The 25078-nt window shown below is 47.8% G+C and overlaps 1 protein-coding gene and 2 non-coding genes across 5 annotated transcripts in view; all 3 read left to right on the top strand.

Moving 5' to 3' along the window:
* The window catches only part of CHD8 (chromodomain helicase DNA binding protein 8), a 64208-nt gene extending 41576 nt beyond the window's left edge, over positions 1-22632 (top strand). For 2 of the 3 annotated variants that reach the window (XM_035134708.3, XM_035134709.3), the window contains exons 21-38: positions 539-649; positions 1367-1581; positions 2698-2897; positions 3314-3515; positions 4697-4786; positions 5832-5935; positions 7176-7290; positions 7495-7570; positions 8307-8361; positions 8508-8703; positions 9951-10159; positions 11205-11783; positions 12681-12829; positions 14871-15122; positions 16804-16911; positions 17021-17200; positions 18591-18713; positions 21268-22632. In XM_035134708.3, the coding sequence (XP_034990599.3) occupies positions 539-649; positions 1367-1581; positions 2698-2897; positions 3314-3515; positions 4697-4786; positions 5832-5935; positions 7176-7290; positions 7495-7570; positions 8307-8361; positions 8508-8703; positions 9951-10159; positions 11205-11783; positions 12681-12829; positions 14871-15122; positions 16804-16911; positions 17021-17200; positions 18591-18713; positions 21268-21756 (3453 nt within the window). In that variant the 3' untranslated portion in view covers positions 21757-22632. The remainder of the gene's footprint in view (positions 1-538; positions 650-1366; positions 1582-2697; positions 2898-3313; positions 3516-4696; positions 4787-5831; positions 5936-7175; positions 7291-7494; positions 7571-8306; positions 8362-8507; positions 8704-9950; positions 10160-11204; positions 11784-12680; positions 12830-14870; positions 15123-16803; positions 16912-17020; positions 17201-18590; positions 18714-21267) is intronic. The other variant, XM_035134710.3, reaches the window with a different exon arrangement.
* LOC118095937 (small nucleolar RNA U6-53/MBII-28) lies at positions 7331-7414 on the top strand. The gene has a single exon (XR_004693850.1). It is a non-coding gene; the product is annotated as a small nucleolar RNA U6-53/MBII-28 (small nucleolar RNA).
* LOC118095938 (small nucleolar RNA U6-53/MBII-28) lies at positions 15208-15311 on the top strand. Its single transcript, XR_004693851.3, has one exon. It is a non-coding gene; the product is annotated as a small nucleolar RNA U6-53/MBII-28 (small nucleolar RNA).
* Positions 22633-25078: the final 2446 nt, after the last annotated feature.

The raw sequence follows: 25078 nt of genomic DNA, 5'->3' as shown, positions 1-25078 counted from the left end.
AGAGGGCCAGAACAAACTGCACCAGTTGCTGGAAACCACCAGAGGGGAAAGGGCACATTATTATTATTATTATTATTATTATTATTATTATTATTATTATTATTATTATTATTTGCTTGTTTGTACTCAGATCCTTCCTGCTTGTGGGTTTCCTTCGGGCATCTGGCTGGCCCCTTTTGAGAACAGGGTGCTGAACTTAATAATCTGATCCAGGAGGCTCTTATTTTTTTACATTGTGTGTTCCTGTCTGACTCCCCTAACCCCCCCCCAAAAAAACCAACAACCATGAAGCATAGAAACCCATTTGCTTTGTTTTAAAACTAAACCAAACCCTGCCGGGTTCTGTAGTAGAGATGTTATGCTCACTAAGGGTGCATGTAATGTTACGGTAGGGTAGCCAACCCCTACCCCCATCAATGCTTTTAAAAAAATTATTCTCCTCTCAACTGAAATATAATTGGTGACTTAACAAATGTAACTTTCTATATGGAAGAAATAAAAAAATGTTTTTTAAAATATATATATTCTCCTCTCCCAGGCGAGCTTTGTGGCCTCAGAGAACAGGACGGACATCGCCTTGGACGACCCCAACTTCTGGCAGAAGTGGGCCAAGAAGGCAGACTTGGACCTGGATATGCTCAACAGCAAGGTGTGTTGAGGAATGGGCTTAGGAGGGGAAAGAGCCTGCCCCCATCGTTAATTCAGGCTTTGATTGGCTGCATTAGTAACATGAGGACTTCACAAGGCACTTCACATTCTGAAGCATGATGTTCTCTTTTTTTAAAAAAAGTGAGTTGTAGTTCCTTCCCCAACCCTCAGTCTGTCTAAAATTATTATTATTATTATTATTATTATTATTATTATTATTATTATTATTATTAATATAACACCCAAACCTGGAAGTCTCAGGGCGGTTCACGGAATAAAATCAAAATATAAAACCATAAAATGCATAAGCAAAATAAAAACAACAACCCAATAACCCCCCCACCCCCACCCCCAAAAAACCACATTTTAAAAGGGTGTAGGATCCTCACAACATTTAAAGGAAGACAATTTACAAACCTGGACCGGAGCCACTCGTTGGAAAGACCATGCTCTCACAAAGGTCTGCAGCAATATTTATCGGCAACCAAATTGGCCAGGTGCCTTTCTGATGAAAAGGCATAAATAGCTTCGAGATAAGAGTGGGAGACATTAGCGTTGGCTGTTGAGCAGGTGTAACGAAATGAATGTTCCCTGCCTCATCCACAATAAAAGAAGGCGGTCCAGCCTTCACAGGGTTTTACATCTGGGAATTGCCTCGTGGTTAGGGTTGGTGCTTTGGCAGACCAAACTAAGGCCTCCTCCTCTCTCCCCTCCGCAGAACAACCTGGTGATTGACACCCCCCGTGTTCGCAAGCAGACGCGACACTTCAGCACCCTGAAGGACGACGACCTGGTGGAGTTCTCCGATCTGGAGAGTGACGACGATGACCGGCCGCGCTCGCGGCGCCACGACCGCCACCACCACCACCCGCTCCACCATTCCTACGGGCGCACGGATTGCTTCCAGGTGGAGAAACAACTGCTAGTCTATGGGTATGTGGCACGGGGAAGATTTTGTTTTGTTTTGTGAAAACTCGCCAGCATATGGGCAAGGTGTTTCTGGGGCTTGCGGGGCAGGTGGACTCTTTTATAAATCCACTTTAGAAGCAATGACCAGTTTAGAGACAATACAGGGCAATTCTCTGTATGCTTACTCAGGAGTAAGTGCTGCTGGGTTCTACAGGATTTGATCTCAGGTCAGCATGCGTAGGTTTGCAGTTCCTAGCAAGCAAGGGAACCCCCCCTTTTCCCAGTTTTTCTAATTTTATTTATACTTTTCAAGTTTATACATTTCACTTTCAAAACTTGACTTCTTTCCCCCTCTTTCTGCGGTTCCTTCAATTTATTTTTAATATCCTCTGCATATCCAAAGGAACTTAATTTGATCATTTATTTATAAAACTGCAGGTTATTACAATAATCCTGCCAATGATCTTGGCTGTTTACAATTTATCTGTAAATATTCAATAAACCATTTCCATTCTTTTATAAAAAGTTTATTATCTTGATTTCTTTTTCTTCTGGTAAGTTTCTCTATTGCAGCGTATTCCACAAATTTCTGTATCCAATCTTCCTTTGCTGGAACTTCTGCTTCTTTCCACTTTTGGACAAGTAGCATTCTTGCTGCTGTAGTAGCATACATGAATAAGTTTCTATACATTTTAGGTAGTTCTATCGCTATAATTCCCAAAAGAAAAGTTTCGGGGTGGGGGGGAGAGAATAAAGGCTATTTTAAACATCCTTTTCATTTCATTATATATCATTTCCCAGTAAGCTTTAACCTTCCTACAAGACCACCACATATGATAAAAAGAACCTTCTTTCTCTTTACATTTCCAACACTTATTTTATTTAGATTTATACATTTTTGCCAGTTTACTCGGTGTTAGATACTATCGATTATATCATTTTCATATAATTTCCTCTTAGACTGTAAATTGCTGTAAATTTTATATCCATATTCCACAATCGTTCCCATGCTTCCAAGGGGTATATTATGACCAATATCTATCACCCAATGTAACATGGAGGATTTTACTTGCTCATCCTTTGTCTTGACAAAAGACAAAACAAGGGAACAGCTCTGACTTTGCCAATTTCCCCCGGCAGCTGGGGACGCTGGCGGGAGATCCTGTCGCACGGACGGTTCAAGCGGCGCATGTCTGAACGGGACGTGGAGACCATCTGCAGGGCCATCCTCGTCTACTGCTTGATGCACTACCGGGGCGACGAGAATATCAAGGGGTTCATCTGGGATCTCATCAGCCCGGTTGAGAACGGCAAAGCCAAGGAACTTCAGAACCACTCCGGTAAGCGGGGGGAGCTCCCTTAAATTCTCTCTCTTGCCGTCCGTTTGGGGTCGCGCCGTATCCCCGAGCCCTTCCTCGCGTTGTCGCGAAGGGCTTGGCCAAGCTGGGCCTGCCATTTTATGTTGCTGCTGGGGTATCACAGGATGTGAGTTGTTTGTGTGCGGGAGGAGAGGGGGAAAAAGCAAATTCAAGCATGTTGGCAAGTTCAAGATGGCGGGACTTTGGGGGAAAGGGGTGGGTGGGTGGGTTTGCAGGAGGCTGGGAGAGGTATACTCTTTGTTTTTGCGGCCTCGTAAGCTCCTGCTTGGGTAGCTGTGTATGGGTTCTTTTTTAAAAATATATGTTTGAGCACGAGATACAATGCAAAATCTGGGGTGACCCTAATCCCTATTGCACTGGTTCCATGTTATACCTAGAGAGCCATGCCCCTGCTCTGAGCTCACTTCCTGTTCCTCGGGCAGGCCTGTCCATCCCAGTCCCACGAGGCCGCAAAGGGAAGAAGGTCAAGTCCCAGACCACTTTCGACGTCCAGAAAGCCGAGTGGATCCGCAAGTACAACCCCGACACCCTCTTCCAGGATGAGGGCTACAAGAAGCACCTCAAGCACCAATGCAACAAGTAAGGATGGGGTGGGATGTGAAGGGATCTTGTTTTGACACAGCTAGCAAGAGCAGGTCCCTCCCCCCACTTTAACTCTCAAGCTCATTCCAACTGTTTGTTCGGAATAGAGAGAAGCCCCATCACAGCACCACTGTGGTAAAGAAATAGTTGCGGGTACTTTACTGCCATCCCCAAAGTTATAGCTTTGCGAACAGCTTGGTTTCTCAGGACGTGGCCGGCTGCAGTCCATCCCAAAAAACACAGTTGTGTACAGTCGTACCTTGGAATTCAAACAGAATCTGTTCTGGAAGTCCGTTCGGCTTCCAAAACGTTCGAAAAGCAAATTGCGGCTTCTGATTGGCTGCAGGAAGCTCCTGCAGCCAATCAAAAGCGCCATCTAACGTTCGGCTTCCAAAAGAACGTTTGCAATCCAGAACACTCACTTCTGGGTTTGCGGTGTTCAGCAGCCAAAACATCTGAGTTCCAGGGCATTTGGGACCCAAGGTACAACTGTAGATCTAAGTTGGTGTGGAGAGTGGTAACATGACGTGATTTCTCAGGGGTTGCTCCCCGCTACGGAAAATGCACCTGGTGCCATCGCGATCAGCTTTTAGGTGGCAGCCTAAGACATTCCTGTTTCCCCAGACTTGTGATTGTTAATTTCCACCCTGTTTGCAGTGTCCATCTTTTAATCGTGTGAGTGCAGGATTCGCCCTTTCTATATTGGTTTTATGAGTGCTTATAGTAAATAGTTCCGCTATATTGTATTTCTTCCTTGCTTTCATTTTTGTATGTGAGTTTGGTATACTTTTATGGCTCTGTAAGGCACTTTCAGACTCTTTTTGAGGAAGACGATGAATAAATCAAATGAGTATTAGTGGTAGAGCTGTCCCCATTGCCTTTCTCTTCTGGTTTTTTTTCCTTTTCTTTTCCTGCCTGCAGAAAGAAAAATGTCAAATGAGATAGCTTACAATTTTTCTCCAATCTTTAGCATGGGTATTCCTCCTCCCCGCCACCAGACTGCAATCCATATGTGTTCAGACTGGAACAACAAAAAAAGATTATCACTGTCCTCTTCCAGTTCCCTAGGAGAGGGATAGCAAGGGCAGAGGCTTGGATATTGTCAGGTATAGCTACCACAGGGTGCACAGTTCTTTCCTCCATCTTTCCCCAGCTTAAAGTCCTTGTTTTCTCCCCAGGGTTCTCCTACGTGTCCGTATGCTGTATTACCTGCGCCAGGAGGTGATCGGGGACCAAGCCGAGAAAGTTTTGGCAGGCACTATTTCCAGGTAATATTTCATTTACTTATTTATAAGTTGCATTTTGGGGAGGGGGGGGTTAACCCTGCCTTTCCTCTTAAGCAGCTTTTAGAGTAGCCTGCATGTGTCTTCCCCAACTGTGCTTATCCCCACACAACAGCTCTGCAAGGTAGGTCAGGCTGGAAGATGATCCCCTAGTGAGTTTCATGGCTGAAACTCATCCCAGAAATGAGAGCTGTGTCTTCCTAGCACCCTTGTTTACTGATAGGGGTGTAAGCTGATAAGAAGAAGAGTATAATTGTAGAGCTCGAAGAGGGACCCCAAGGGTCATCTAGTCCAGCCCCCTGCAATGCAGGAATCTTTTGCCCAACTTGAGGCTTGAACCCATGGTCATATGGTTACAGCATCTCATTCTCCCAGTCACCAACCAGATGCCCCTCATGGGAAGCCCACAAGCAAGAAACTGAGTGCAACAGCACTCTCTCCTCTTGTGATTCCCATTGTGATAGCTACTGATAGCCTTACCCTCCATGAATTTACCTGTAAAAACAAAATGTAACATCCCTCTTAAAGCCAGTGCTTTTATGTTCACTATTCCAGGACTGATCACATCCACACCTCTTCCTGTTCTCTAGTGTGGTGTACCTAAAATAGTATTCTATGTGCCAAACATAGTGTGGTGTAGTGTGGTTAAGAGCGGTAGACTTGTAATCTGGGGAACCGGGTTTGCGTCTCCGCTCCTCCACATGCAGCTGCTGGGTGACCTTGGGCTAGTCACACTTCTCTGAAGTCTCTCAGCCCCACCCACCTCACAGAGTGTTTGTTGTGGGGGAGGAAGGGAAAGGAGGATGTTAGCCGCTTTGAGACTCCTTCGGGTAGTGATAAAGCGGGATATCAAATCCAAACTCTTCTTCTTCTTCTATGAACTTGTAGTTGCATCTGTTCCTATAGAACATTAAACTTTTGTGAACTCGGCTGCCTCTGACGCTTTGTTTTTTCTCTCTCGTGTTTTTTCTCTTCCTCTTCCCTCCTGCCTTTGCTGCTCCCCCTTCCCAAATGTCGTTTGAACCTGCAGTGAAATCGACATGTGGTTCCCACTGGTGGACCAAGCAGAGGTCCCCACAGCCTGGTGGGATACAGAAGCTGACAAGTCTTTGCTCCTTGGGGTTTTCAAACATGGTAGGTGCTGATGCGGGACGTGGCTGGCACTGTGCGTTAAACCACAGAGCCTAGGGCTTGCCGATCCAGAAGGTCAGCGGTTCGAATCCCCGTGACGGGGTGAGCTCCCATTGTTCGGTCCCAGCTCCTGCCAACCTAGCAGTTCAAAAGCATGTCAAAGTGCAAGTAGATAAATAGGTACCACTCCGTCAGGAAGGTAAATGGCGTTTCCGTGTGCTGCTCTGGTTCGCCAGAAGCAGCTTAGTCATGCTGGCCACATGACCTGGAAGCTATACGCCGGCTCCCTCGGCCAATAACGCGAGATGAGTGCCACAACCCCAGAGTCGGTCACGACTGGACCTAATGGTCAAGGGTCCCTTTACCTTTACTAGGTGCTGATGCAGTACCATTCTCGGGAAGGAATCTGAGGTCACAACCTGTTTTGAGCTGTGCTCACAGTAGCATATGAAGGCTGCCTTGTCAAGACGATAGGTTCATCTGGATATGTATGGTTGAAACAGCCCTACCTGGAGATGCCAGGAATTGAACAGATGCTCTGCCACTAAACTATAGCCCTCATTTATTTAGATGTTCGGGTTAGGATTATGCTCTACAGTTCGGCTACAGCCCTTCCTGTTCCGTGTCTTGCCTGATAGCAGGTTAATCCCCAGCATTCTCGCCCCCTCCATTAAAATTCTATAGGCCACGTCCTTCCTTGCAATGTTGGTGTGTGGCATTTGTTTTTCATTTTTATTAATTTTCAAAAAAGAAGGTTATACAAGATTCTGCTGACAATAAACATAGTCCATTCACAACCAAACAGACATAAAATAACACCAAAATAAATAAACCACAGGTATCTGAATGAATGGAAGGTAGCGGCTGGAACTGTTCATAGCGTAGGCATGATGGTTAAACAAGACAAGGTTAGAAAACATAAACCCTATTATACCAAGGGAAAGTAATTCATTGTTTATGGAGTGACGAGCAAATGCTGCATGACCTGAGAACCGATAGGTTGGGTAGGGAGTTGAACGTTTGGTTCCCATCTAACTCTTCGATTCTGTGATCATATGAAATATACGGGTAACTCACAACATTAGTGGTACTTGGAGGAGACCCATCAAAATCATTGCACGTTTAAAGTATTTAATATGATTAAATAGAGATGACAGTATTGAATCTTGAGGTCCGTGGATCTTCTCTGAGATTGCGTGCAGGCAAACCCTGAAATCTCTCATCCCTCTGGCACCCCCTTCAGGCTACGAGAAGTACAACACCATGCGAGCGGATCCTGCGCTCTGCTTCCTGGAGAAGGCTGGTCGCCCTGACGACAAGGCCATCGCCGCCGAGCATCGCCTGGATGTGGGAGAGGGGTGAGTAGCTGGTGCAGGGGCGGGGGGCTGAAGAGGCACACACCTATGATGACTTGCCATGCTAATACCGAGGCACCGGGTGCCAGTGAGTTCAGCTTGCTTCTCGCAGGAAGACCTGAGGTGTGTCTGTATGAAGGGGATTGGGAGAGAGCCGAGATTGAAGCGGAAATGACGAACCAGTTCTCTCCCCTCTTTTGCTGGCAGGGTCGATTTCGATAAGGACTGCGAGGACCCGGAGTACAAACCAGTGGGAGGCCCCGCCAAGGAGCCGGATGATGAGGTGAGATCCTGAGCCAGCCCAGTACGGGAGCCACAAACATTGCTCCATGTCGCCCCCTTCACCTGGTTCCCAGCTTCTCGCAAAGGCTCTGACCTCTGCAGCCCCGTTAGTCATAAGCTGGTGATGGTGGCTGCCTTTTTCTCCCAGAGGGGAAGTGGGAAGAGTGATACTCTGCCCCACTTCCTCTTTCAGCTCTATGTGCTTTTCAAGGCTCAAATTAACTCTACTGGGTCCTTTTGAAAAAGGAAGTGCATTACTGGGTTTACTTTCTTCTCCTTCGGGGAGGAGAGGAATGACCAGTGGTGTTGGTGTTCAAAAATCTCGATGTGCCCACAGACTTAAAAAAAAAGTAAAAAGAAATCTATTCCCCCCCATATATATTCTATAGATTTTAAAATATTACAAACAAATAAGCATGTGACAACAAAATCAGATATGAGCAGGTAAAAATGGCAGCAAAATTAAATTAGAAATCATTGTTAGAATGCAGAATAGCACATACCAAACAAATCAGCTCAGTAGGTCAGACATTAAAATGAAACAGATATTGCCTGTTGATGGAAGGCCACCAAGAATGTGTATTAGGAGCTTGATTTTTTTAAAGGGGATTTTTTTCTGAAAGGAGAGGGGGGCTCTCTTTCATTTTGGTGGTATATTCTGGATGTGGCCCCTCTATGGTTGGAGTCTCTAGTCAGAATAATTGCCCTTATATCTGACACCAATCTCTTGGCTGCAGGGTGACCCACTGATGATGATGGATGAGGAAGTATCTGTGGTGGACGGTGAAGAAGGTAAATACTTGTTGGCTGAAAGTGCTTGTCAAAGGAGGCGATGGAAACAATGCTTTTGGGGTGGTAGGTGGGGTACTCGCTGTGTGTTGGCTGTGGTGCCAAGGGGGACAGGAATTGCCGTGACGCAGCTTGCGCCTTCCCTTCAGGTCAGCCGGGGAACCTGTTCTGGCCCCCAGCCTCGGCCATCACGGCTCGCTTGCGGAGACTGATCACCGCCTTCCAGCGGAGCTACAAACGCGAGCAGCTCAAGATGGAGGCGGCAGAACGAGGGGACCGGCGGCGCCGGCGCTGTGAGGCCGCATTCAAGCTGAAGGAGATGGTGCGGCGAGAGAAGCAACAGAGGTAAACGCTCTGGGCTTGGCTGCGAGGCCGCCAAGGGGCATGTCTTCACAGTAGCCTGGGCTGAGGTGACCCCCAGTTCTGTGGCCACAAATGCTCAGGGCCCCGTAACAGGTGTACTGTTATTTTATGGAGATGATGGGCACATTCTGTTTAGTAGGACTGCCACCCAATTAAGAAAATCTTAAGGTTCATTGTCAAGGTTTATTATACACCTTTAGGTGCCAGGCAAAAACATTCCTTTTTAACCAGGCCTTTGGTTGATAAGATTAACGTCCTATGCCCTTTAAAAATGTTTTTTTTTGGGGGGGGGGCTATTTGGTTGTTGTTTTTATTTTTATTATGTATTTTGTGGTTTTATATCTTGATTTTATTCTGTGAACTGCCCTGAAACCCCCAGGTATAGGGCAGTATATAAATTCTAGTCGTCGTCATCATCATCATCACATATATGAAGGAGTAGGTTCCATTGAGTTGGTTGGGACTTGCTTCTGAATAAGCATGTTTAGGGTTACCCCGTTAGTCCACTAATCAAGAGAGTCGCTTTGTTGGTTGCTTGGTTGGATGGATTTGCATATGAGAAAAGAATAAAAATCTGAATTAGGTAGTATACCTTGGGGTTGTAACCAGGGAAACCCTACTCATGAGTAGACCTACTGAATGTAAGTCAGTCACATCCATTAATTTTAATTGGTCAACTCTGAGTAGGATTAACCTTGGCTATAACCCATTACTTTCTATCCTATTTTTAAGGGCGAAAATCCTTCCAAAGCAACAAGAACAAGACATAAAACAATAAAAAAGTTTTAAAAACACCAAATCCACTTTTTTTAAAAAAAGTTTTAAATAACTTAATCATGCACTAGGATGAACTGTTGAAAACCAGCAGGTATTATTAATAAAAAGAATATTCAGTAAAATACTAGAAAAGAGAGACTTTTTCAGTGCCCTTTGTCAAAATGGGGAGAGGATGAGGACAGAATGGAACTCCCAGTGGGAGTTCGAAAAATGTGGGATCACCACTGGGAAGTTTTTTTTGGGGGGGGAGGGGACACCTGTCCCTGGTACCTGTTAGTGTGGTCTGATCTTCCTGACTGGTGAACCAGGAAGTGGTTGCTTAGCCCTGCCCCTGCAGCAGCCAGCCATTGGTTTAGGAGGGGGGTAGAGACTCAGGATCGGTTAGGTTGGAGGTTCTCCTACTGAAACATCTAACGGGTTTGCTCTTCCCCAACCCTGCCTCTCCTCCAAAGGTGGACACGCCGAGAGCAATCCGACTTTTACCGCGTTGTCTCCACGTTCGGGGTGGAGTACGACCCAGACACCATGCGCTTCCACTGGGGCCGCTTCCGGGCCATGGCCCGGCTGGAGAAGAAGACGGACGAGAGCCTCGCCAAGTATTTCCACGGCTTCGTGGCCATGTGCCGGCAAGTGTGCCGGCTGCCTCCCGCAGCAAGCGATGGTTAGTAACGGGAGGAATCCAGTCCTACCCCCCCCCATTACACGGTGCTGAGCTACAACTCCCAGCACCCCTGTGTATTGACCAAGCTGGCTGAGGCTGATGGGAGTTGGAGTGCCTGGAGGGCACAAGGTTGAGATGTAGAGTGGCTGGTCCCATTAGAGCTGGATGTGCCTGCCTTGCCATCTCTTGGCCTACAGGAATGTGCAGTTGTTTCTGTGGATGGCGAGGTCTCCTCTTCTTCCTTTCAGTTCCTTCAAATAATATATCCAAGTCTTAGTCCTTGCCTGTTTGTGTTGTCTACCCACCTCTGCCCCCAACCAGGGCTTCCATAGCAACATTGAAAATTGCCTTACACCACCAGATCAGTATTGCTGGTACTCAGTGGCCTGGCTCCCTAGAATTTAAGACGGGGGGGACACCTGCAGCCCTACCTGGAGAAGCTAGTGATTGAACCTGGGGCTTTCTGCATGTGAGGCAGATGCTCTCCCGCTGAGCTGCAGGCCCTTCTGGCTTGCTGCTCCCTGGGCTCAGCTGACCACCCCTCCTTTCCCTTTTGGAGATTTCACATACAGTCATACCTTGGATCTCAAACGCCTTGGCTCCCAAACGATCGAAACACGCAGTGAGTATTGCAGTTTTCGAGCGATTTTTCGGAAGCCAAACATCCGGCTCGGCTTCCGATTGGCTGCAGGACGCTCCTGCAGCCAACCGGAAGCTGCACTTTGGTTTCCGAATGCTTTGGAAGTTGAATAGACTTCCAGAACGGATTCTGTTCGACTTTCAAGGTCTGACTGTATTTGGAAAAGAAAAGACAGCAGTAAATGGCAGTGTCTTGAATTACAAGGTGGGTCGAACAAAAGCGTTGAATTACCTTGGTTTCTTAGCACATGTATGCCATACCTATAGAGATATTGAAAGAATAAATTAATACAGTACCATAAAAGCAAGCAATGTAATCCCTACTTTAGCATGAGCCGGAGGGAGCATCCATCCATGTGTTTCCCTCTTGGTAAGCAATACGTCCTTCCGCCTTCTCCCTCCCCAGAGTCTCCAGACCCGACGCTGTTCATTGAGCCCATCACGGAGGAGAGGGCTTCGCGTACTCTGTACCGCATTGACCTCCTGCGGCGCTTGCGGGAACAGGTCCTGTGCCACCCGCTCTTGGAAGAGCGCCTCTCCCTCTGCCAGCCCCCTGGCCCCGAGATGCCTCCCTGGTGGCAATGCGGGCGCCACGACGGAGAGTTGCTGCGTGGCGTGGCCCGCCACGGCCTCAGCCAGACCGACGCCACCATCATGCAGGACCCGGACTTCTCCTTCTTGGCCGCTCGACTCAACCACATGCACAGTCGGGCGGGGAGCACAGGGACGCTGCCGCCGCCGCCTCCCCCGCCGCAGGCTTTGGGGCTGCCTCTTCCCGGGGCTGCCGTGGTGACAGCGGCCGCTCCTCCTGCCCCCCTGCTCTTGCCGCCGCCCTTGCATGAGCTCCCCACTCCGCGACAACAGCCCACAGCCCTCCCCATTAAAGTTGAATCGGTGGACGACTCTGACTCGGAGCTGGACCTCAGCAAGATCTCTGCTTCTTCGTCTTGCTCTTCTACTTCAGGGTGCTCGGATGATAGCGACGGTGAGGAATTTTCCCAAGGGGTTTTCTTCCACCACCCCTTACACTCTTCCCACCTCCCCTTTTCTCCTCTGACCTTTCCGCTGGAAGATGTAAATCCCCACCTGTTCTTCCATTGTGGAAATCAAGATGGGTGTACAGAAGGGTCCCAAGTGGTCTCCTGTTTAGGCACAGACTCAGACCAGCAAAGGTGACTTCTTGTTTGCGCTCAGACCCATGCCCTTTCAGAAACGATTGCACACCACAGTCGCCCTGCACGCGTCCTTCCTAGGGCGTTACGGCGTGTCGGAATTTTCTACCCTCAAATTTCCAAAACGAGGGGTGCTAAAAATTGGGAAACACAACTCGGGAATTCAAAAGATATTTTGGTTAAATGAAGGTAATTTAGTTTTGCTTGGAAAGTAAAGTGTGTGTGAATCATTATAAATGATTGCCAATAATGTAACTCACAGTTACATTATTAAAATTATTTTTATTACCACCTGAGATCTTCAGAAGGTCAAATTAACATTCTTTGGTTTTCCAAAAGCAGTTTTATGTGCTTCTTCATCAAATGCAGGCATACCAAGCTAAATGTTGTCCGGTCACAAAAATAATAGCATTTGAATTCCCCACACCCCAAAACATATTTGAAAGACCCCTCGCTAAGGAAATTTGCAAAGGTTGCGTTTATCCCCCTAAAATGGCATGCCTTGCTAGGCGGTGGCCCCATGCATTTTCATTCCAGCTATTGCACCATCTCCTCTAGGTAAAAAGTGTCCCCATCTTCAGGCAGCACAAAACAACAACAATCAGGTTTTGTGTATGTTGACATCTCTGCCCGTTTTCACTATGTGTTTCTCCACGGCGGCCCCTCTCAGGCTCTTTCTCCCCCTCCCTCCCGGTCTTCTTCCCTGCCAGGCGAAGAGGCCTCTTGCGGCGGGAAACTGTTTGAGGAGGAAGAGTCGTCGCTTCTCTCTCTGCCCACCTCCCACGAGGGCAACTCTCCGCAGCCCAGCGCCTCTGACCTGCTGTTACAGGAGCGCCAGCGGGCCCACGAGTGGCCAAAGGTAACAGATTGAGCAGAGGGAGGTGGTTTGTGGCTCTGTAAGTTGTGCTGGAGTGGGGGGCAAACTCCAACTAAGTGCATCCCGAATTGGATCGCCAGGGGTCCAGGGCCTACGGATGGGGGAATCTCAGGCCGAAAAGCCAAGCTGTACAGGACTCCAGGCCCCTCTTCTCTGGCCCGTGGGGACTCTTCCCCAGCTCACATCCTCTTTTAAGTGTATTTTCCCTGGCTGGAATGTGTCTTTTTTGGACTCTAGCAACGTTTTCCTGCTTGCCCGGCTGAAGAAATCAGAGTGGGGGGGGGAGTTGAGGGGGTGTAGGAACTAGCATAGGGTAAGAAGGCTAGTCCAACCCCCTGAAATGCAAGAATATGTCACTGTCCCTCGTGGGGATTGAACCTGCAACCTTGGTGTTACCAGCACCACACTCTAACCAACTGAATTATCCGGTCACGGCCGTTGCCGTGTCGTTTTTTAGGCTATTGGAAGTGGACCAGTCAGTGGGAAAGTGTCTTAACTGAATGCTCGCACATCTTTTTCAGTGGTTACCAGTTCAAAGCACTGGTATTTGTCTTTTTAAAACCTTATGCCAGGAGTGGGGAACCTTTCATCCTCCCAGATGTTGCTAAACTACAACTCTGCCCCAACAAGCATGGCTAGTGGCCCAGAGAGTGTAGTTCAGCAACATCTGGCAGGCCAAAGTTTCCCCACACCTGCCCTACACGACTTAGGGTCAGGGTACCAAAAGGAACACCTGCCTCTGTCCCAGCTTGTCCATGTGAAGGAGAAAACTCAAAAGTGGCATTTTCTCGAAGACTCTATTTTCTCGGTAGTTTTTATCTTAGTATAACTGTGTGAACTTGCACTAACCCTTCCCAGTGGGGGGCGGGAAACACTCAGTTTAAAGATAATAACCATAGCAACCAGGACTCTGGTGCCCTGGAGGAATGCAAGAAATCAGCTAGGCATTGCAGTTACATTTAATCTTAAACTATTGAATAAGGGTGGACTGAACAATGTAGACAGCTAATGAATGAAGATGTTGATGAATGCATGCTTACTAAAGAAAATCTGAAGAAGTGTGCATGCACACAAAAGGTCATACCAATGACAAACTTAGTTGGTCTCTAAGGTGCTACTGGAGGGGGGAATTTTTTGTTTGTTTGTTTCGACTACATCAGACTAACACGGCTACCTACCTGTAACTATGCTTACTAAAGAATTATTCTTCATTGTCCTTAAGTTCGGTAATATATTATTAAAATGATAAAGTTGGGGAGCGCAATTCAGAGGAATGAAAAGATTGCTAATTGGCTTAGATTTGTTGAAGTGCGTTGTAACTGCTATAGAATGCAATCTTGTGACCATATGATTGGCCAGTAGTAATCACATATGTAGCGCAGAATTGTACAAGAGTGTTGCTTATTTGTACCATATTGCAGTTGTCTTCTCATTTTTTAGGAAACTGTCTCTGTTTCCACTTGTAGCAACAAAGGCCTAGTTTTCACTTAAAGCCCGTGTTTGTTTGGCATTGCATTGGGGGCCCCCAGTCAGCAGACCTCTTTTTAAAACCTTTGTTTCGTGAACCTGAGTCTGAGATGCAGCAACTGGTTACAAGAGAGAGGGGCCTTCTTAGTGGTGGCACCCCAGTTTCTCAAATTCTATCCCCGGCTAAGCAGATTTGGTTCCTTTCAGCACGGCTCGTACACAGCCCTCCCAAGTCTGCCAGTGCCTAATAATCTACCATTCTCCAGAAGCTGCTCTAAGGTTGTGAAAGAAACCGATACTTGCATAGTTCCTGTAAGAAATAATTATCCACAGACTGATCCCAGAGCGGATTGCGAAGATCAGCAACGAGGCACAATAAGAAAATACAGCTCAGTAATAAGAAATGGGCTTCTGTCCCCAAAAGGGGAAGGGACGGGGTTTGGGATGACCCAGTTTCCAGATGGAGGAGTGCCAAATTGAACCTGGAGGATGTGCTCTGCCTAGTTGGGTCTCTGTGGTCAGTACTGACGGCCTCTTGTTCTCTTCCTTCTGCCAGGACCGAGTGCTCATCAACCGCATCGACTTGGTATGTCAAGCCGTGCTCTCTGGGAAATGGCCGACAGCACAGCAGGGCCAGGTGGGATCCTGCCTCATGCAGGGAGAAGGCCTCCCACGCCTACACGGGGAGTACACCAGCTCTCCCATCCCCCACATCTGCCCCCTGGCGTCGCAGGAAGAAGGGGCCGCCTCCTTCACCCGCCTCCGGCACAGCGGGCAAGAGAAGGAGTTTACTGTGCAGATCAAAGATGTGAGTGACAGCCAGGCTGATGGTGGCAGAGCAGTCATTGTCCGTCCCCCTGATATTCAGGCTGGCGACATATGCCAGGGAGGTTTGCCTGTGACGACTTGCCATGCTAATACCGAATCTCCCCTGAGCAGAGCCGACGCTTTGGTCCGGAGATGGATGAAGCAATTTTCCTTTTTTGCACTGAGGCACCTCCGTTGTACGGCCTTAAAAAAAAAACTTGGTTAAGGGTCAGTGGAATGAAAAAGAAGTGAAATATTGAAATCAGATTTTTTTTTTAAAAAAAAATACTGTAAACAGAGATGCTTTGCCAACCTAGTGCTCTCCAGACGTTGGTCTACAGCAGTGTTTCCCAAACTGGTCTCCAGCTGTTTTGGGACTACAATTCCCACCATCCTTGACCACTGGTCTTGCTAGCTAGGGATGATGGGAGTTGTAGTCCAACAACAGCTGGAGACGCAAGTTTGGGAAACACTGGTCTACAACAACTCCCATTCTCCGTGACCTGGTGGGAGTTGCTTTTCAGCAGCATCTGGGAGGGCGCCCGGTTGGGGAAGCTCCTTTAGGGAAGCAGGCCTTACTTTTGCCCTGGTCTCTGCCTTGGGCTTCATACTATTTTGGCCTCTTGTTTCCCGCTTGAAAAAGGAGCTATTATCAGTCTCTTCTCAGGGGTTTTGCCAAGACTGAAGATGCAGCCAAGCCCTCCTTTGCAGTCCGGATATGACAAACGCAGGAGGGGTTTTCTTGGTTGATTTCACAATATACGAGACTGCAGTGGCCGGTTTTCTTCATACTTAATATTTTTGGGGAGGTGTGTCAATTCCCTCTGATCTAATGCTCAAAGGTACTCCATTTTAGGGAAGCATCAGTGGAGAAAGCAAGGGAGAAATAGCCTTGCTTTCTGTTGAGGCTCAGTGTAGATGGGGATTTTGACTGGTGGGTGGAAGTACTTCCTGTAATCAAAGAATTAAAGAGTTGGAAGGGACCCTGGGGCTCATCTAGTCCAACCCCCTGCAATGCTGGAATATACAGCTGTCTCATACAGGGATCCCAGTTCTTACAAGGTTGCTTACAGGCTACGTTGAAACGCATTAGTAAGATTACAGTCGCAAAGTATAAGAAGCATCAGGATCCTTCCCACAATTGGCCAGGAGACAGGGATGGAGGAGGCAGTCTGCAGTAAGAGTAAGCTATGAGGTTGTCGTTGCCTGCCTCCCTTTTCCTTAAAGCAGATTTACAGGTGAAACTCGGAAAATTAGAATATCGTCGAAAAGTGCATTTATTTCAGTAATGCAGCTTAAAAGTTGAAACCAATATATGAGATAGATGCATGACATGCAAAGCAAGATATGTCAAGCCTTTATTTGTTGTAATTGTAATTATTTGTCATTAGGCGGGTCAATTATAAATGGAATGTAATTAATGAAATGTAATAGCAATGTTTATTTTTGATTATTTTTATATTGTAACTATTTGTTTTATTACTGTGGGATTTCCAAAAGAAAGCATTTATAAAAATTAAAATTAAAATAAAAAGTTGCATTACTGAAATAAATGCACTTTCTGCCGATATTCTAATTTTCCGAGTTTCACGTGTAGTCCCATCCCTGCCCCCATCGCAAGTGCCGCCCTTTGGTCAAAAGCATTTCACCATCCTTGGCCTAACCTCTCGTGCTGTCCCTAGGAAGAGGGAATCAAGCTGACCTTCCAGAAGCACAAGCTGGTCCCCAACGGCACTATGCGCGACCGTCCCGCTCTCACTCAGAAGAAGAGCAGCAAGAAGATGGTGGAGGTAAGAGATGGGAGCCTCTGCAGTCCAGAGCACGGGGAGTGGAGGGAAATGCTTTGGTGGGGCAACCTCCCTTTTTCATTCCTGTCTTACCATCTCTCTCGGGTCTCAGCTGGAGCTGCAGTGTCTGGAGGCACTGAGAGGCCCCGATATCGACCTCGAGGCCCGTATCCCGGTGGTGAACAAGACGGACGGGAAGCTGTTAGTGGGTGACGCAGCCCCCCGGCGAGCTGACCTTGAGGTGTGGCTGCAGGCCCACCCAGAGTACGCTGTCGACCCTCGCTTTTTGGCGGTGAGTGTTTGCAGACCCACCTTCTCCTCTCCTGCTTCCGGGCTTTTCAGACCTGCATGTTCCCTGCCCCAGTGAACAAGGGAGGGGCCCCCTAGCTGAGTGGGAGGGCATCTGCCTTGCATACAGAAGTCTCAGGTTCAGGCCCCAGCATTTCCAGGTAGAGAGCTCCCCTGTCTTGAAATCCTGGGCAGCTGCTGCCAATTAGTATGGATAGTACTGAACTGGAGGAACCCAGTGGTCCCTGGTAAAAGGCAGCTTCCTATGTTCCCATTTGTTCCACACTCAACATAGATTTCTGTCCCCAAGAGCGGCATGGCAATGGTAAGAAACAAAAAGTACCATTGATAAAAGCAACAAGTTCAATAGCAGTAGGTATTTTAAATACATGGTAAAATCAAAGAGGATTTTTATCAATGAAAGAATGCTTTCATTAACAGTTCTTAAAAGCCGGTGCCCAAATGATAGCACTAAGAACTCCAGGAACATAGCAAGCTTCTGCCTTTTACCAGGTCCAGACCCTTGCTCCATCTCATTCAGCATTGTCTACACTGACTGGCAGCAGCTCTCCAGGGTTTCAGACAGGAGTTTCTCCCAGCCCTACCTGGGGATACCGAGGATTGAAGCTGGCACCTTTTGCTTTGCAGCTGAACTATGGCCCTAGGTAGGCCTCCTTGGATGTTAACCTTCTCGAAAACCTTTTCATTCCACCTTCGGGTGCCAGGTCCCCAAGTCAACATCTGGGATGTCCATTTCCTGTTTCCTTGGCTGGGATATTTACTCACTTATTACAGTTGTACCTTGGAAGCCAAACGGAATCCGTTCCGGAAGTCAGTTCGACTTCCAAAACGTTGGATAACCAAGGCGCAACTTCCGGTTAGCCACGTCAGACGTTCAGCTTCTAAAGAAAGTTCGCAAACCGGAACATTCGCTTCCAGGTTTGTGGTGTTTGGGAGCCAAAATGTTTGACTTGCAAGGCGTTTGGCTTCCAAGGTACGACTGTATTATCATTTATATCTTCTAATAATCTCAGGGTAGCACAAGTGGCTGCTCTCTCCCTCGCTCCCATTTTATCCTCACGGCGACCTTTTTTAGCTAGGTTGAGACGTTAAGACTGTCCCGATGATCATGGATTTGAACTCCTCGAGATTTCCCTGTTGATCCAAGTAATTTGTGCTCTCTCTGCCTCTGGATTATTGCTTCCTGTCAGCATAGGGGATCCTAGTACAGATTACGATGCCCTATTTCTGATAGCAATTTGTAGAAGAGAGCCTGATTTTGTACAAAACAACTGCAACAAACCTTTTCTGGATCTCTAGGGTTCAGAGACACACGGCCCACCCTTGCACCACGGGACAGCGACTAACTCTTATCTCTCTTTGCCTCTCGCCAGTACATGGAGGAACGGCGGAAGCACAGGTGGCCTCGCTTTCCCAAGCCTGTTCCGATAGAGCCGGCCTGCCTGATGGGTCTGGAGCGGATGCAGGCAGCCAGCATCTCTGCTAACGGCAAGAAGGTGATTAAACCGCAGGTGTTCCCTTTCGCTCTTTGCAGTTGCCCAGCCAGCTTCTTGAGCCAAGCAAAACAATTTGCTGATTCGTGAAGCTTTCGGCATATGCAGTGCAATCGCAACTTGGGCATGTTTATGCAGTTGAAATCACACAAATGCTTTTAAGCTTTCCACCTTGCTTACCAGAGATACTCTGGAATGCTTGGGGGCAGTGTCCGCTCGGCGCAGAACTCCAGGAAGGTAAGGTTGCTTATATAGGTGTGAGTATACACAGTTTTGTGTATATGCACTACCCCCAGAACCTGGCCCTCATGCAAGACACTGTCATACTGCACTTGCAAGAGCCAAAAACAAATGTGTATGGGTGAATTAAACTCCTTTCTATATTATTTATTTGTGCATGCATGCATGCAGTTTTTGGTCACATTTGATTAGACTTGTTTTCATACATTCATCCTCTCCTCTCTGATTATTCATGGACTTCCCAACCTATCTTTCCTTGACATTCTATCTTACCCTCTTGGTTTGCTACAACTCCTTGGAATTTCCCCTCTTTCCCCCTCTATTCTTAACTCTATGTTTTGTTTGATGGTGCTCATAAATTAATCCCTGCTTGTAGATTTATATTTATACCACTCCGTTTTAAATACTTTTCTAGTTGTTCCCATTCACTTATCACTGTCTTTCTGAATTTCTTTGGCCGCCATAATGGCAAGTTCAGCATACTCTATTCATTCAAGCAACCACTGGTCTTTTGTCAGGATTGCCCTTTCTTTCCACATTTTAGCATATAATAGCCTTGCTGCTTCTCTTGCGTAAAGGAAGAGATTTTTTTTTTTGCATTATCTGGAATTTCCTGTCTTATTATAGCTAGCAAAAAAGGCTTCTGGTTTCTTTCTATAGCCCTTTGGTATTAATATGAGGCCAACATATAGTCCAGAGAGGTAACGATTGATCTCTTGAAACACGGTCACTTAAAATTGAGCTTCCCTGTACTCTCAGTTTTGAGGCTTGATTTTTATTTGCTGTTAAAAATGGCAGCTGAAGAAACTCACGCCCTTCACAGTTTTCCTTTATGGTTTTATGAGAAATTTTGCATTCTCCCTGGTGATCTGTATGCCCTACAAATGGCACACATGAAGACAATTTGAGGCAGACAATAAAGATGGGAGGGAAGGGAATAGCCTACTAGATTTTTTCCTCCAATCATAGAACTGTGAAGATTCTAGAACAGGGGTGTCAAACTCAAATTCATCGGGGGCCGCATCAGCAGTTTGGTTTACCTTCAAAGGGCCGGTTGTATCTGTAGGACTATGTGTCCACTCTTTATTATCATAAATTATTGTCACTGCATTCAATTATTACTGTTTTTTGTAATAATGTAAGTAATAACTAGCTCTGAAAGCAGAAACATAGTCAGAATAATGGCAAGTAGATATTCAAATGTACAATTATTGTACAATTTATTGAAAAATGATTTTTGGTAACTGCACTGGGTGGTGGAGGCTCGCTAGGGTTTCATGCAGGACCTTTGCAGAGCTACTAGTACCTGGAGATGCTGGGGTCCTTCTGCATGCAGGACAGATGTTCTGCCAGTGAGCCACCACCCTTCACCAAAGGGACTGGCTGAGGTTGACTCACTGGAGCTGCTCTCCTGGTTCCAGGGTTTAAGGGCCAGAAGTATAAAGCAGCATCCTATGTTTCTGAGGAGAGGGAGAGGGAGAGGGAGAGGGAGAGGGAGAGGGAGAGGGAGGGGAGGAAGGAAGGAAGGAAGGAAGGAAGGAAGGAAGGAAGGAAGGAAGGAAGGAAGGAAGGAAGGAAGGAGGGAGGGAGTGGGAGGGAGAGAGGAAGGAAGGAAGGAAAGAGGGGAGAGAAAGAAGAGTAGGAAATAAGGAAGAGAATAAAGAAGGAAAGAAAAAGAAAGAAGGAAAGAAAAAGAAAGAGGGAGAGAAGACGGAAAGGGAGAAAGAAGGAAGTAAGTAGAGGGAAAGAAAGAATAAGAATGAGGGAGAGGAAGAAAGTTGGGAAGGACGGAAGAAAGGAAGTAAGGAAGAAAGAAAGAAAGAAAGAAAAGAGGGAGCAGGAGGGAGAGAGGAAGGAAAGAGGTGAGAGAAAGAAGAGTAGGAAAGAAGGAATAAAGAAGGAAAGAAAAAGAAAGAGGGAGAGAAAACAGAGATAAAGAAGGAAGGAGAGGGAAAGAAAGAATAAGAACGAGAGAGAGGAAGAAAGAAAGGGAAGGGGGGGGTTGCCGCCTTGATTCAGCGCCAGAAAAGAGCGCGAAGGGACCCAGGGGCAAAAAGCATTTCCCCGGCCCCAGCTGTTTGTCGGCGCTTTCTTGGCGCGGCGCTTCAGCAGCAAGGTCCCACTGCTGGGTCCCGCTGGCTGGGGCGCTCGGCGGGCCACATGACGAGGTCTGGCGGGCCGGATTTGGCCCCCGGGCCTTGTGTTTGACACCCGTGTTCTAGAACATAGAATCATAGAACTGTGGAGTTGGAAGGGAGGCAAAAGCCCCCCTAGTCCAACTCCCTGCAACGCAGTGTTCTCTTTTCCTTCTCCCTAGAGCTTCCTGCCCGATCCCACCATGAACCGCCTCCTTCCCGGACCAGTTGGGGCCGAGAGTGCCCAGAAGCGGGGCCGCCAGACCCCCATGGAGTTTTCCAACATGATGGCTCTGATGGGTGCCGGACGGGTCCAGCTGGGCGCCGCGGGGCCCCTCTCCTTGCACCATGCCCACTTCCAGGCCAGCACGGCCCACGGCTCTCCCTTACAGTACATGCCCTTTTCGACTGCCGCCTCAGCCTCTGCCGCCTCTTCCTCCGCTGCCGCAGCCCTGCTTCACCCCGGCTTGGGCCACCCCGGCTACGCCACAGGTGCCTTGCACCTGGGCCACCCGCAGCCCGTGGACGACGACGACGAGGAAGACGAGATGGACGACTTGTCTCAGGGCTACGCCAGCTCGGAGCGGGACTTCTCCTTGCTCGACGACGACCCCATGATGCCGGCCAACTCCGACTCCAGCGAGGACGGCGATGAGGAGGGCGACGACTGAGCATTTTTTGCGCCCACAAATGGGCAGGACGCAAAACAGGGTCCAGTTGGCTGGGACTTAGCCGTCTCCTCAATGTTGAATTTGGCAGGCCCAGGGACAGGCCAGTTGGGTTCTCCCTCGTTCCGACACACACGTGGCTTGCGGGAAGGGCAAAAAACAAGAGGTTCCTTCCAGCCCGGGAAGGTCCGGTTAGGCAACCGCTCTCCTTGCGTGGCTTACTGTTTTTCTTTTTTTAAAAAAAATATGGCTGTTGGTTTGGTTGGCGAGCCCTGCCGGCATTTGGTATCCATTGTGAAACTGTTCTTGTGAGCTGCAGTCTTGATCTGCCTGGGCAGCAAGACCACAGCGGGGGCCCTGTGTCTAGTCGAGACGATCTGGGTATAGTTAGCAGCTCCTCTTCTCCCCCTGCCCCACTCCCTTTTGGCTCTCCCCCCACAGCCTGTTCCATTTCTCTCCTGCCCTTCCCTCCCTCCCTCCCACCCCAGGTTCCTGTGCTGTAACATAAATGCGAAAAGAGGGTGGGGCCTCCCCCTTTCTCTCCGTCCCCCTGTCTCCATGTGGGTGGGGTTTATATTTATAAATATGTAATATGTCTTGTGTAATATGGCCGAGGCTGTGGGGTTGAACTTGTGGGGGAGTCGAGTCACGGAGGGTGGGTTTATGGGGGGGTGGGGTGGCAAGGGGCTGTGGGGGGAAGAGAAGGTAGAGCTTCCTGTAGCTGGATTTCTCCTTTTTTTCTTTCATTTTTTAATAAAAGGAACAAAATGCACACATACACACACACACGGGAGAGAAAAAAACCAATTCCACCCCCCATCCTACTCCTCCATGCTGTTGTATCAATTGCATAAAAATCTTCCTGAGAATTGGAACGTGCATCTGTGTTGTCTGGTGTGTCTTTCTCTCTCTTTCTCACCAGGGTTGGGGGCATGGTGGTGGCAGTGACTTCGTCCTTGCAAGTAAAGAGTCATGTGAAGTCCAAGTAAAGACTTAGGATCTAGACAGTGCCCCCCCACACACACTTCCTAAGAGGTAGCATATCTGTTTGGGACAACTCATACCTGTTTTAGTAGCAGAACTCATGCTTTGTACACCAAAGGTCCCAAGTTCAGTCAAAGGCTGGGAGAAGGAAGATCCTCTTTCAAACCCGGGGAAAGCGCTGCCAGGCAGTGTACAATACTGAGCTAGACTGCCCAGTAGTCTGATTCGGTGTAAGTTAGCCACCTGTGTTGTAACAACTTTTTTTCCTCTTCATACCCTCAAACTCTCCCTACCATCAAATTCAGGCTGCAATTTTTGGGCATGCTTTCCGGGCAATAATGTCCACTGTGTCCTTCAGCACATGTCCTTAGGAGCATTCTTCATAGTGCCCTGTTTTTGCTCTGATCCTGAAATGCCTACCCTCCATCAGAAGGGCCACAGCTCAGCGGAGGAGCATCTGCTTTGCGTGTAGAAAGTCCCAGGTTCAATTGCCTACATCTCCAAGGGGGGTTGAGAGAGATCTCTGCTGGAACCCCTGAAGACCCACTGCCAGTCAGCGTCGACAGTATCGAGCTTGATGGTCCCGTGGTCTGACTCAGTACGACTTCCTGTGTTCCAACAGATGGATTGTAGCTCTCCCACTGAGAATCGGAATTGCTAAGTTTTTTGGAGAGGGACCCTGAGGATCATCTAGTTCAACACCCTGCAATGCAGGAATATGCAGCTGTCCCATACGGGGATTGAACCTGCAGCCGTGGCATTGACAGCAGCACACTGAGCTATCCAGGCTGCTTCTCCCTTTAAAAAATGGAAATGCTGGAAGGATGATTTCTCAGCCAAGCAATTTTCCCATGCTGCCTGTTCCTTTTTTGCAAGTTGCTGTAAGGTGAGAAGTTGAGGCACTTAGAGGCACGCTACCTCTTGACAGCTGTGGTAAAACAAAGCTATCATGGCTAAAAGTGTGAGTCTTCCATATATCTGATCCTCTTTGAAACTTTAGCTGTCAAATGTGATGCTGGTTTGTTTGGAACAACGGCTTGGGTTCAAGACAGAATATTTATCCATCCCTCTCTTCGCTGGCTACCTGCATCAGTTCAGGCATGAAGCACCTTGAAAGAAGGTACCCAGAGCCAAAACGGACTTCCTAAAGAGAAATAAAGGTGCTTTGACATACAATTGTGGTTCCTTATGCAACAGCAAGGTCACAGTGAACGTGTTTCTGGAGATAGGATGGGGCGCTCTGCAGAGGTACAAAAACCTGTTTGGAAATGTATCGCTTGACAACTATGGGCTTTGAAGAGAATAAGGTTTGCCTTATTCTACCAAACTACCGTAGATTTCCTTCTGTTCCAGTGCTTCACTGTTTCCAACAGCCAGCTACATGTCTACAGTTCAGCAGGTGGTGTGCTCAGCCATTTGAGCCCAGGATCTCGCATGTAGAGTCCAAATATTATGGTTGATAGTTGTTGCTCATTACTGGTTCAATCCCTGGCATCTCCAAGTAGGGCTGGGGAAAAGACCCCCATCTGAAATCATGGAGAGAAACTGACAGTCGCTATATAGGCAGTGGTGGAGAGCTGCCTTAGTAGGGCAGCTAGCTTTGACGTTAACACTTTCTTTTCTCACCCTGCCCCCCCAAAAAAGCCCTACTCTGCCTTTAAGAGCTAGCATAACACTTCTAACAGAATGAGCTAGAGGTGCTTCAAAGTTCAAGCAGCAAATACATTGTTTGGTGATTTCGTTTGCTGAAAAATGAGGTGCCTTCATTCATAGCTTGATAAAAATGCTGTGGGTGCCAGAACAGGTGCCATGGACAAAAAAATTGTGGCACTTCGTACGATTGAGTACCATCTCTCACACACTAAGCACTGGCTTTTAATGGACAAAGGAGTGTGTGAGGGACAGGGGATACCGGGAGGTCCCTCCCATCTTAAGTACCAGCTCATCGACAAGCGCTGGGGAAAGCAGGGAGAGTTCCGCCTCAAGCGGAGACTCAGGAAGTGGTGACCGAGGCTCCGGCAAGGTAGCGGAGCCCATGCACAAGGTGGGACAGGAAGGGGGGAGCAAGGGGGGAAGGCCGACCCCGCCGACCCCGGAATTACGCAAGAAACGTCGTGGGAGGAGATTAGGTCTTCCCAAACTTCTTTGCTGGAAGAAAACACGCCAACCTCCATTCGGAGGTACTGACACCTGACTGACAACATGTATATAGATCGCTCCGAGCACTGTAAATAATCAGCACTTAATAAAAGCCTAAAAGGACAATGCTGTGAGGAGTCGTTACTCTAGAGTAGCCGCATCTGCATCTCTGACAGAGTGTTTTAAGAATTTTAAGGTCTCC

The sequence above is a fragment of the Zootoca vivipara genome, chromosome 12 (assembly GCF_965207765.1).
Source record: "Zootoca vivipara chromosome 12, rZooViv2.hap1.1, whole genome shotgun sequence".
NCBI lineage: Eukaryota > Metazoa > Chordata > Lepidosauria > Squamata > Lacertidae > Zootoca > Zootoca vivipara.
The sequence above is the reverse complement of the archived record's forward strand: the minus strand, read 5'-3'. Positions and strand labels throughout refer to the sequence as shown.